Below are 14,121 nucleotides of genomic sequence, written 5' to 3'. Positions count from 1 at the left end.
CCTAAAGGTGACTATGTGGGTGATATTTTGTGTCTAAAAGGCTCTCATAATAATAGAAAAACATATTTAAACTTTTTTTTATTCTTAATTTTTCACAGTCAGGCCGATAACTAATTAACAGCGATAAACGAGAGAATGGTAAATAAAATGGTAAATGGGTTATACTTGTATAGCGCTTTTCTACCTTTTTTAAAGGAACTCAAAGCGCTTTGACACTATTTCCACATTCACACACGGCTGTATATCAAACATTACACAAACTATTTGTGCGTTCACCTGTAACAAGTATAACAATGATTTAAGCCACAGTTCTGTACCAACAAGCCCCAAAAATGTGTTTTAATACATGACTCGGTATTAAAGTTGCTCCCCCGTAAGGATCTGTTCTCCAATTGATGGGGATGACACAATCACCTTGAAAATACACATGACTGGACAAAATCAACATGTCAACTGTATTGTGGCTTGTATACATTGATTTATAAAATGTTATCCAGACTGTGCTGGATTGGTAACTGTGAGCTGCACAGAATAAAAAAAGAGCTCTTTGCATGGCACCATTCACTGCACAGCCAAAAAAGTATGTTACATTTATTTAAAAGTTATAAAAGACATGTGTACACTGTTTGTTGTCCATCCATCCATATACTATTAATCATCATGACAAACTTGAGAAACCCTGAAAAGGCTACCCAACATTGCTTCCTAGTCTTTAGCACCATCTATTGGTATGTTTTAGTTATTACAATTAATTTATTGTAAATTTGGCACATTGCTATGAGCAGTTTTCTACAATTTCTTGTATTTGCAAATTAAGCCAAGGTTACTGTATTAAAGCCAACATTTCATTTATTCACATTTTGAGCAATAGATTTGGCATTTCAACACAGTAATGTTTAAATGATATCAAATCAATTGCATGTGCACAAAGAAATGTGCAAGAGAAATGCAACTTGTTTTTATTATTGAAAGTAGTTAATGGTAATACAGAAAAAAAAAGCCACAAGATGGCATCATGTTGATCACATGGTTAGCGTTGGCCCCGATTGCAGTCAAAAAAATGATACGCACATATGTGCGTGTCACTGTTAACATGTGCTTATATTGTATTGGTAAAAGTGTCTTTCAAACTCCATTGTCCACTGAGTTTGACACATGTCAGAGGTGTGCTCAGGTCTTCTGTGTTGGTATATGCGGGTGGGGCCAGTTCCTGGACTGGAAGTAGCCCCTGAGTCCCTCCAAGTCCAAAGGCGGGAAGTAGGCACCGATGCGTTTTCTCAGCCACCACTTACCCTCAGCTGCCCGCGCACTGCCTGGTTGGCTGAACTTATATTTGAAATGTTCCCCTCGAACCCATCTGAGATACGGACAAAGACAATTGTGTCATGAGGAAATTAATATTCATTTTCATTTTGGTATCTTTCATGCTTACGTAAAGCACAAGACTTCAAAAACAGTTTTCTTTAATATGATGCAATGTGTTTTTGTGCTCAACATAAGAGAAATGTAACAATCATGGTCATTGCAGTTGCATGACCTTTGCATTAAAATAGTCTTGTTCTTTGGAATTTGAAACGGTTCATAATCATTTGAACTATAAAATGGTATTGAATAAGAATGGTGAAGTAGCACTCTTCAAAATGGTATATTCTTACCTGGGGACACCTCCGTCCTTGTATGGGTTGTGGTCCAGCAAGGACAGAACAGTGCTATCATTGGCCAGCAGGCGTCCTGCTATGTGAATGATCCACTCACTCTGCTCATAGGTCTGCATAGAAATACACATTGGTGTTTTAGACTTAATTAAGATAGCAAAATTACAAATCAGTGTTTTTTTTCAGCAGGACTACAATCTTTTTGAGGCAGTGGGTTGGGGCGAAGAGGTGTTTAGATGACATTGTCTAAAAGCTCTAAAAGTGAGCAAAAAATATGAAAAGCAAAACAATATATTTAGAACTACAATAAAAGTTTATTTGCTGATTTAAAAAAAAAGTCAAACATTAAGGAGCCGCTTATTAGTGCTTTTAGACGGAAAATATACAGTGTATCCGGAAAGTTTTTACAGCGCTTGACTTTTTACACATTTTATGTTACAGCCTTGTTCCAAAACGAAATACATATGTTTTTGTCCTTAATATTCTACACACAATACCCCATAATGAAAATGTGAAAAGTTTTTTTTTTTAATGTTTGCAAATGTATTTAACATTAAAATTCACATGTACATAAGTATCCACAGCTTTTGCTCAATATGATGCACCTTTGGCAGCAATTACAGCCTCAAGTCTTTTTAAATACACACCTATCTTTGTGTAGTTTTGCCCATTCCTCTTTGCAGCACCTCTCAAGCTCAATTAGGTTGGGTTGGAAGCGTTGGTTTTAATTCAGGATGTCTCTGTACATTGCTGCATTCATCTAAGTCTAGTTAGGAAGGTAACCAAGAACCCGATGGTCACTCATTCAGAGCTACAGCATTCCTCTGTGGAAATAGGAGAACCTTCCAGAAGGAGAATCATCTCTGCGGCAATCCACCAATCAGGCCTGTATGGTATAGAGGCCCGACGGAAGCTATTTCTAAGTAAAAAAGTTTGCCAAAATGCACCTGAATGACTCTCAGACCATGAGAAACTAAATTATCTGGTCTGTTGAGACAAAGATTGAACTCTTTGGCGTGAATGCCAGGCATCGTGTTTGGAGGAAACCAGGCCAATAACATTTCTACAGTGAAGCATGGTGGTGATGTTTTTCAGCGGCAGCAACTGAGAGACTAGTCAGGATAGAGGGAAAGATGAATGCAGCAATGTACAGAGACATCCTGAATGAAAACCAATGCTTCCCATGCAACCTGATGGAGTTTGAGAGGTGTTGCAAAGCAGAAGTTGCAAATTTGTGGCATCATATTCAAAAAGACTTGAGACTGTAATTGTTGCCAAAGGTGCATCAACAAATGAGCAAAGGCTGTGAATACTTATGTACATGTGTTTTGCTTTATTTTTTTATAAATACGCAAGATTTAAAAAAAATAATTAACATTGTCATTATGGGGTATTGTGTGTAGATTTTGAGGACAAACATGTATCTATTCTATTTTGAAATTAAGCTGTAACATAACAAAAGGTGGAAGAAGTGAAGTGCTGTGAATACTTGACCCTGACTCAATTGGCGAGTTTGCAGGTGTACCCAAGGTTGTGACCGGGTGAATCTATATAATGTTTATGAAGTTTATTTTTGATAGTGTTTGGAAAAAGAATAGCGGTGACAACTTCAATATGTATATTAAAACGGTGTACATTTTTAAAAGATAAATAATTATACTTTTGGAGAGAGTGGGGCGTGGTTTCATTTGCAATCTGGGAACGCCTTGACAAACATCTTGCAGACAGACTCCAAAAACGGGTTAGAAATGTGACTGTGAAGCATAAACTATGCAACATTTACACCAAAGCATATTTAATACATGCTTTGGTGTTATCTAGACCGTAAGGAAGTTTTTAAAATGTAGATTAAAATCATCGTAGGTCCCCTTTAATTGAAAATGATGCATTGTCCAAAAGTCCCAAAGGGATACCTAAATGATCACAAAAGGAAAATGTACGCTATAGTGAATAAATGTGTATCTCTCTGCATGCATCATCTGCTCAAGCTGTTGCAATCTAGCATCCCACCTGGAAGGCAGCGAACCACATGAGCCAGTCCAAGCGGTAGTGATATGGGGAAATGAGGCATGGCCGTCGGTACATGTCTCCCGGTTTGCACAAGAACTGATATTCCTCCCAAACTGCCTTCGGGTCCTTGGGATCCTCACTCAGAGTGCCTTGGAAAATAACCTCAGTGCGCTCCTTGGTAATGCTGGTAAGAAGGAAATAGCATTAAGGTCAAAAGGACAGAAAAGCAAAACAAGTCCAGGAGCAAACGGCTGAAGCTTGAACATGTCCAAACTGTGCCTCAAACGGGAGATGTAGTCGTATAGTGATTAAGCCAATAGATGTCAGTTATTATTTAAATGTCTGACAGCACCTTTTACACACATCTTGTTGAAATATTTAATGAAACAATATGAGCAATGAGTGTACCTGCCAAAGGCCCCGTATGTATTGACGATGCGCAGCGGGTCAAAGGACGTGTTCATCACCTGTCTGGGACTCAGTAAATTCATCAGCACCGGAACACTAAGGCAACCAATCAGAATGCCCAAAGACACGTTGAACACCTGACGGATCCGCATCCCTGATAAACAAAACAAAAATAAGAGAGCTTAGAAATGAGTAAGTAAATATTGTTGTCTGGGAAAATGAATCAAATATTGTAAACTCCAGATGGTATAGTTTTTGGCGCATCTTATTCAAATGAGTAGAAAGTTCATGGACAGCCTGCACACATTTGGGAACACTTTTCTGTGTTGTAAACATGGCCTATTTGCACAGTTGTGTACTGCGGACAGCAGCCTAAATACCTTTGGTGAGTTTGAGGGTTTGTCCATTTTTGTCCTTTTTTTGAATCTCCAGCACAGTTTTCATAGCTCCACCTCTGGAGCAAAACAAGAAGCCCAAAGACGCGTCATCAAAACAGGCCAAGCTTGGAACAATGGTCAACCAGTTGAGGAAACTGAGGTTCCCACTCACAATCAGAGCCGCCTAGAACCCAAAAGACAGTGCAGAGAGAGTAACTTATAAACTGTACTTTTACATAGTATGATGATTTGATTCATTACTTTAGGATGAAGAGGCCCATTGTAGTCCCTACAATGGGAGTATGATATTAGAATGAATAGTCAAAAAGCTTTCAGAAATCTTTAAAAAAAACATTTCATTTAATCATTAACCTCTCAAACGGTGTGCGCAAGAGAACCATTTTTGCTGCACTATCCAGCAAAAAATGTGACTCACGGTTTTGTTGCTTAAAATTGAGATTACGGGGTAATTTTTTTTTGCAAAGGCGAGAATACACAAACACCATGTTTAGGCCCATGTGCTTACATTTTAAAGAAAACACACAACTTTTTTTAATGTTATCAATATTATTAAACTTCTTATTGTCTCCAGGGCAATGGAACCAACTCACCCCGGCCTGCGAGGCCTGCTGGGGGATGTGGAGAGTGAGAGGGAAGTGTCGCTCATCATGCTAACCTATTTGTTTGTGACGTCAAATAAGAAATTACATCGCTCTATCTGTGTTGGCCCTGCGATGAGATGGCGACTTGTCCAGGGTGTGCCCCGCCTTCCGCCTGAATGCAGCTGGGATAGGCTACAGCCCCCCTTGCAGCCGACTGCAGAATATGATTTTACATATTTTATTTGTACTGATGAAATGCATAAGTGTTAGCTTTCAAATGGCGGTAAGTTTGTTGCATGAGTAATTTTTTTATGAAATTACCTATGAATATACAGTATGTTTGATTCTCTGTTCAACATTTACGTGCTTATAGTTTGAATTGTATCCCGTATTTTTCTTGTTTGTTGAACTTTTAGCTGACGATCTTCTTATTTGGTGGCAGTATAGCATGTGTTTGTTTAAACAGTACAAGCATTGAGTCACAATTACTGGGATGAGGCTGTTTAAAAAGGTTAGGTAAGAATAAAAAAAGCACACATTTTATAGTTTTTGTGCCTAAAAATTGTGATACCTGGAACAGAATCTGCACAAGGCCATTAATGATACGCATCCGCCTGCCCAGGAAGGTGAAGAAGGGGACAATGAGCTCGATGAAGTGGTTGGACAATGTCTCGAAGCGATGGAACCACAAAGGGGAGCGATGCATATAGTAGGACATGGGGTTTGGAACAGGCTGTGTCTGTAAAAACATGGGGTGACAAAATACAAAATAGATGTCTCTTTATGCAATTTAACCAGTCTAACATTAAAAGTGGACAAATTACATCTACCGCAGTACCTCGTAATGATAATCCATGCAAGTGAGGTCCCTCCAGCATTTGTCCCCTCTGATTTTAATAAGGCCCTGAAATAGACACACACCATACATGTGTTATACATGATCATAATGCTTCATAAAAGTGTATCATCATAAAACATAATAGTTTTGTTGTAAAGTTTCAGTGGCCAAAAGATAGGTAGGGAGGATAGTCGTACTCACTGCTCCGAGCATGATACGGACAATGAGCCACCTGAAGGTCCAGATGCAGATGAGGGAGGGGGGACAGCGACGGGGGACTTGAGACAGAGTCCACACTGGACATAGAAAAATGGCCAAAAACCCAGTTTCCAACAGCTGACTCTCCCAGCCTCGAAAAGAAGGAATGATGATAACTATGGTTACGAGCCCATGAACAAACATATATATCTGTATGATGCTGTATATCTGTCCACTGTTAATACTATAGGGACTTGATCTACGAAGATCCATATACCACACGCTAAAGAGTGTGTGCAAACTTTAAAATTGTGTGTACTATGAGTGAGCGTGTTGCACATGATCTACTAAGACTTTGCATTCAGTTAAAAAGTGATGCAGACTGCCTTATTTAAATTAAGTTTTTGCGTGTAATATATGCAGCGTTTCCTCCATGGAGATGCTCGATTATTCGCGGCACATTCATGTTACCATGCGCCTTCCTTTGGAACTTTGCGATGTTTTGAAACAAGCAGCAGACTTGTACCACTTTATATTGGCACTTTAAAAGCAGTCATGGTGTGCATCTGCAATGGAAACCACTTTTTTTATTTTTTGCGCACTGCTCTTGGGAGAGCCTGCGGCACTAACTGCAAATATGAAGAATAATATGCAAGAAAATGCATATTGCAGGACTATGATGATGGAAGTGTAGGTTTTGAAGTGTACTTATCATTAGAGATGTCCGATAATATCGGCCTGTCGATATTATCGGCCGATAAATGCGTTAAAATGTAATATCGGAAATTATCGGTATCGTTTTTTTTTTAATTATCGGTATCGGTTTTTTTTTGTTTTTTTTTTAATTAAATCAACATAAAAAACACAAGATACACTTACAATTGGTGCACCAACCCAAAAAAACCTTCCTCCCCCATTTACATTCATTCACATAAAAGGGTTGTTTCTTTCTGTTATTAATATTCTGGTTCCTACATTATATATCAATATATATCAATACAGTCTGCAAGGGATACAATCTGTAAGCACACATGATTGTGCGTGCTGCTGGTCCACTAATAGTACTAACCTTTAACAGTTAATTTTACTCATTTTCATTCATTACTACTTTCAATGTAACTGTTTTTATATTGTTTTACTTTCTTTTTTATTCAAGAAAATGTTTTTAATTTATTTATCTTATTTTATTAATTTTTTTTAAAAGTACCTTATCTTCACCATACGTGATTGTCCAAATTAGGCATAATAATGTGTTAATTCCACGACTGTATATATCGGATGATATCGGTATCGGTTGATATCGGTATCGGTAATTAAAGAATTGGACAATATCGGAATATCGGATATCGGCAAAAAGCCATTATCGGACATCCCTACTTATCATAGGACATATGTTAACAATATATATTTTATATGAACAAACATAAATCATAAAAACGCCAGCAGACAAAAACGCATCATTTAAATTTTTTTTAATCAGCCCCTTAAGTCAACCAGCAGTTATAAAACTATAAAATGATATTACTGATGCCAAGTAGACAATACCTCTATACATGTTGATAAGCATACACGTAGAATGGAACTACTACTCAAGCGCATCCTTTCTCACAGCTGTGTGTGTAACTGCCAGTTTGCACATACTGTTCAGACGTGCTAAATAAAGAAGCAAAAAAGCGCTCGCAGTTGAGTTTTATACTGTGTGTGCAGAATAATATATTTGCATCTTCTCCTCCCAGTATTGTGGCCGTTCTGATGGTCAGCATTCATTCTGCATATTCATGCAGACAGACACGTTAAATGGACTGTTTCTTATTCTGTTCACTAAAGAGACACAATACCATGTACAAGTTTAGTAGATCAGCTTTTTCGTATGCTATCAAGTTTGCATGTGTTTTTGTATAGTAGATCAGGCCTTAAGTGTATTATATTGTGTTTTCAGGTACAGATAGAACTATAACCAAGTGTGCAATTAAAATTATTTAATGTTTTAACAATCTAACCGCCCTGAAATTAACACAAAAATAAACATGATCCCATTTAAGAAACTAATTTAAATAAAAAATGTAAACACCAAATCATTAAATGTTGTCCGAGGATTGAATAAATGAAGCAAAAGGATGGTGGTACTTGAGTCGTACCATCAAGCTTACTTACCGAAGGAGTACCTACAGAGACAAAAAATGTAAGTAAATACCTTGATTTTTAACATCATTAAAAAAAACATGTGTGCCTTTTAATCTTACCACAGTTGTCCCACATTAACCAGGGAGTGGTAGAGCACCCACAATGACACCATGATCACCATATTGGCCATCCCTGTCACCAAAACAAACCCGGACAGCACCATCCCCAAAAGGGCAATACCATCCAAGTTGTGGTCCATATTGTTCCAATCCAAGAACCAGAGGATGGAGGGGGTGTACGCCAGGGCGGCCAAGCCAATCTTTCCTCCCACATAGCGCTTGACGTTATTGAGGTAGCTCTTGCAGGGCATCAGGCCGTTGTCGCCTATCAGTTGTTTATTCTGGTTGTATGCGACACTGAACGCCACAACTACGGTAAAAGAGAAGAATTCCTGAATGTAATATTTAAAATAAATACATGCATTTGCTTTATTAATATAAGCATCCTGAAATGTACGAATCTGTTACAGCATTATATGATGCTATGTAGCCAGGACAACTTTTGAAAACTATGTGGAGGCTGTAGTTTGTTCACAAATCATATTTGGCATTTAATTCAGTGACATAATCTCTCAGCATTAAAGGGGTCATATTATGGGTTTTTTTCTACATTTAAAACACTTCTACGCAACATGTAATGGTGGTTTTTTTGGTCAACATTTTACATAGATTATGTTTTACAGATCGTTTTCAAGCTACTTTCTGACCGTCTCTTCAAGATGTGCCATTTTGTGGGCAGTCATATTCGCGTGGCTCCACTTCAACAGCGTCTTCTCTTTGCCTTTTTTATTGTAGTTTTTAACGCTTCCATGGCGAGTCTACTGACAGATATAAATTTGAATTATACGCTACTTTGTATTAGAAATGGCAACTGCAGAGGATGTACGAGCCAATCTGCCAAACAGAAAGAGGATAGAGAAAAATGAAGGAGCTTATTGACTACAGCGTCGGACTACAATGGCGGCCACGAGCACAGCCCTCTGACTAAATGTACACCATGTAAGAATATTCGCTGATGTCACACCTGGGAAAAACGTAACAAATTGGGCAAATTCCAAACGGCTTTGAAGTTTGAAGGAAGGCAAGATTGTTGTATAGATGTCGGTTTGATGTCAAATTTTCAGGATTTATGCGGCTCCCAAATACACAACAGCAGGTACCCATCCATCCATCCATTTTCTACCGCTTGTCCCTTTCGGGGTCGCGGGGGTTGCTGGAGCCTATCTCAGCTGCATTCGGGCGGAAGGCGGGGTACACCCTGGGCAAGTCGCCACCTCATCACAGGGCCAACACAGATAGACAGACAACATTCACACACTAGGGACCATTTAGTGTTGCCAATCAACCTATCCCCAGGTGCATGTCTTTGGAGGTGGGAGGAATCCGGAGTACCCGGAGGGAACACATGCAGTCACGGGGAGAACATGCAAACTCCACACAGAAAGATCCCAAGCCCGGGATTGAACTCAGGACCTTCGTATTGTGAGGCACACGTACTAACGCAGGGGTAGGGAACCTATGGCTCTCGAGCCAGATGTGGCTCTTTTGAAGACTGCATCTGGCTTTCAGATAAATCTTAGCTGACATTGGTAACCACAGTGTTAAAAATAACATTCAAAATACAAAACATTCTCATGCATTTCAATCCATCCATCCGTTTTCTACCGCACCTGTTGAAGAAGTCGTATTAATGGTAAGAAGCATTTTATTTAATATTGGTTAGCTTCATAATAACAATGTTATTAAAAAGAATAAGAGACATATTATACTCTAAAAATGCTGGTCTTACTTAAAAATGCATGCATTTAGTTGTATTCAGTGTTAAAAAAATATTGTATGGCTCTCACGGAAATACATTTTAAAATATTTGGCTTTCATGGCTCTCTCGGCCAAAAAGGTTCCCGACGACTGTAACTAACGCCTGTAACATCGTGCCGCCCACAGCAGGTTTTGCATGATAGGGCCCCTTTAACACACAAATTCTGAAGAAAATTAAAAGGACAACTTTGTGAACTGTACTGAGTTAATGCCTGTTTTTTGTTTTTGTTTACAATAGAACAGTAATGTTAAAGTTAGTAACCAATAAGGGTCTACACGTAGTAGTGTTTCTTAAATCAAAAACACAAAGAAATAGGGCAGCACGGTGTTACAGGGGTTAGTGCATGTGCCTCACAATACGAAGGTCCTGAGTTCAATCCCGGGCTTGGGATCTTTCTGTGTGGAGTTTGCATGTTCTCCCCGTGACTGCGTGGGTTCCCTCCGGGTACTCCGGCTTCCTCCCACCTCCAAAAACATGCACCTGGGGATAGGTTGATTGGCAACACTAAATTGGCCCTAGTGTGTGAATGTGAATGTTGTCTGGCCCTGCGATGAGGTGGCGACTTGTCCAGGGTGTACCCCGCCTTCCGCCCGAATGCAGCTGAGATAGGCTCCAGCACCCCCCGCTAGCCCGAAAGGGACAAGCGGTAGAAAATGGATGGATGGATGGAAAAGAAAATGCCAAATCAGACAACACACAATTTACTTGGAGTTAAACAGTTCGTTTTTCTTTTACTTTAATCACTTTACCATGAATTGATTAACGTGGACCCCGACTTAAACAAGTCCATCCATCCATCCATCCATCCATCTTCTTCCGCTTATCCGAGGTCGGGTCGCGGGGGCAGCAGCCTAAGCAGGGAAGCCCAGACTTCCCTCTCCCCAGCCACTTCGTCCAGCTCCTCCCGGGGGATCCCGAGGCGTTCCCAGGCCAGCAGGGAGACATAGTCTTAACCAACGTGTCCTGGGTCTTCCCCGTGGCCTCCTACCGGTCGGACATGCCCTAAACACCTCCTTAGGGAGGCGCTCGGGTGGCATCTTGACCAGATGCCCGAACCACCTCATCTGGCTCCTCTCGATGTGGAGGAGCAGCGGCTTTACTTTGAGCTCCCCCCGGATGACAGAGCTTCTCACCCTATCTCTAAGGGAGAGCCCCGCCACCCGGCGGAGGAAACTCATTTCGGCCGCTTGTACCCGTGATCTTGTCCTTTCGGTCATAACCCAAAGCTCATGACCATAGGTCATAGTTGAAAAACTTATTCGGGTGTTACCATTTAGTGGTCAATTGTACGGAATATGTACTGTACTGTGCAATCTACTAATACAAGTTTCAATCAATCAACTAATCAATCAATCAAAAACTTGGTAGCGTTAAAAAGAAACATTACCTGTGTAAATCGGCTGGACTGTAATATAGTAATATATTATGGCCAAATTGTGTTTATAGTGTTAGTGTGAGTTTTGGTTTGAATCATTTCTTTACTTGGAGCGTTTGGACACTCCTGTACTTGTGTCCCTACCGGCCACCGTAGTCGCCACTTATGACAGTAAAGTCTGTTTGTATTAATGTATTTATAACATGCCAACTTAAAAATAACAGTGTTATTGTTAAAAAACAAAAATATAAGCATAAGAACCGTCAACATATTTCTAAAAGCTAATATTGAGTCATGTATATGAATGCAGGTTAGCATACTCACAGTAAATAAAGGCTATGGAGCGCAGCAGCACAATGCGAGTGAGCCAGAAACTCCCCGTTTCTAACGTCTGGAGCTTCTTTTCTTTGTCGGCAGTTTCTTCTGTGTTTGTAGCATCTTGTTTGCTGCCGTCTGCAAACTTTGCTTCTGTTAAACCACCTTCAAGACGTCTTCTTCTCACGGATGAACCACTCTTGTCAGCGGAGGCCGCCATGTTGTCTACGTCACAGATCACATGACCTCAGTGTTGCCAACGCCTCAGTAAGGAAAGAAGCTATTGGCTGTCGTAAAAAAAAAAGTCTCACGAAGTCGTAAGGTGACGTCATCGCTCGTTTGTACAATTTATTGCAATGGACGGTGTAAAAAGAATTTGAACTCTACGTTAAAACACTCTTTACCTCTAACAACCAAAAAGCTGTGAAAACGATGATGCTGTGTTCCACATTTAAATTATTTACTGAACTTGTGTGATGGCTTTGCACTTTGTTTTATATATATATATATATATATATATATATATATATATATATATATATATATATATATATATATATATATATATATATATATACATATATATATATATATATATATACATATATATACATATATATATATATATATATATATATACATATACATATATATATATATATATACATATATATATATATATATATATATATATATACATATACATATATATATATATATATATATATATATATATATATATATACATATACATATATATATATATATATATATATATACATATATATATATATATATATACCGTATATATATATATATATATATATATATATATATATATATATATATATATAAAAATATACATATATATATATATATATATACATATATATATATATCATTCTATTTTAGTTACTTTATTGAGTTTACAACCCACCCCCGAGCGCTGTTGTGTACTGTTTTTGTACTTATTTTGATTATTGTTATTTCTCAATTGTTTTTAAATGTGGCAATTTATAAATAAAGGTTTATAAAATAAAAAATTAAAAAAAAGCAATGGACGGTGTAGGAGAGACACAAAAGTGAATTAAAAAAAGTGTGGAGGCGTGTGGATCTCCTCGCTCGTGATGTGCGATACCGAGTAAAATTTAGGCTGGTATTGGCAATACCGATACTTTGTGCAGATATGCCTAATGTGTCTGTTGAAATTGAAAAAGTTGTGTATTTCAAATAACAACATACCTCAAAATTTACTTGAAATATAAACAAAATTTAGTTGGTTAATTAAACTATGAAACATATATAAATATATTTTTGACCCCTGCACAACTTATGCAACGTAATCGTATAATTATTATTATTATTGCATTCTTACATGGAAAAAATAATAGAAATGTATGAAAAAGAGCAAATAAATCAATATGTAATAAGAACAAGCTTAGACGTTCTAAATAATAATTAATTCTAATACACCTATAGCCACTTAGTCGTGAGTTCAAACCCCGGCCGAGTCATACCAAAGACTATAAAAATGGGACCCATTGCCTCCCTGCTTGGCACTCAGCATCAAGGGTTGGAATTGGGGGTTAAATCACCAAAATTATTCCCGAGCATGGCCACTGCTGCTGCTCACTGCTCCCCTCACCTCCCAGGGGGTGGAACAAGGGGATGGGTCAAATGCAGAGGGTAATTTCACCACACCTAGTGTGTGTGTGACTATCAGTGGTACTTTAGTTTTAACTTAACCTTATAATGCAAAGCTGATGCAACATCTGTTCTTAGCATTTTCTCTTTTAATTAAAAAAAATATCAATATGGCCCCTGCATACATTGGCTTTTCAGTCTGCAGCCCTTGGTGGAAAAGGTTCGAACAGACTTGAACTAAAGTGTCAAAAGTATCAATATTTTGATTTGAGAATCAATATTAGAGCATGGAGATTTGGTATCGGCGGTATCAATATCTCAGCATCGATCCGCACATCACTCCTCTTTGCCCTGACTGACATGATGAGTTTGCTGGCTAGATGTTGTCACTGAGAGAAACACACACACAGACAAGGTGAGTGAGTGAGGCTGTGCACAGTAGGCACATTTATTATTGAAGTATGACAGACAGTTAAGAAACATTTATATTTAAAATTCCAGTCTAAAATTCCGGCTTGGAATTCTGAAATTCCAACTTCCCAGTGTAACGCAGGTAGTTTGGCCCCCACTTTTATTTGTGTGCAACGATTTTATACTATTCTACTCAAGATGCATGTTGTAGACTAGAACTAATTGGACTTAGACTGAGACAAACTTTATTGATCCACAAGGGAAATTGTTCCACACAGTAGCTAAG

The 14,121-nt window shown here is 38.4% G+C and overlaps 1 protein-coding gene across 1 annotated transcript; it reads right to left on the bottom strand.

Moving 5' to 3' along the window:
* Nucleotides 1-831: 831 nt before the first annotated feature.
* On the bottom strand, nt 832-12,030 carry lmf1 (lipase maturation factor 1). The gene is made up of 11 exons (XM_061967270.1): nt 11,790-12,030; nt 8,332-8,641; nt 8,243-8,253; nt 6,092-6,240; nt 5,891-5,956; nt 5,624-5,791; nt 4,454-4,634; nt 4,074-4,227; nt 3,666-3,849; nt 1,656-1,768; nt 832-1,357 (listed from the first exon to the last, which is right to left on the bottom strand). Exons 1-11 carry the CDS (start codon nt 11,998-12,000, stop codon nt 1,171-1,173), a joined length of 1,734 nt encoding a protein of 577 aa, XP_061823254.1. The 5' UTR covers nt 12,001-12,030; the 3' UTR covers nt 832-1,170.
* Between the last annotated feature and the right edge of the window lie 2,091 nt (nt 12,031-14,121).

This window comes from Nerophis lumbriciformis, linkage group LG11 (assembly GCF_033978685.3).
Source record: "Nerophis lumbriciformis linkage group LG11, RoL_Nlum_v2.1, whole genome shotgun sequence".
NCBI classification, from domain to species: Eukaryota; Metazoa; Chordata; class Actinopteri; order Syngnathiformes; family Syngnathidae; genus Nerophis; species Nerophis lumbriciformis.
Note: the sequence above shows the minus strand (reverse complement) of the source record. Positions and strands in the feature narration are given on the sequence as shown.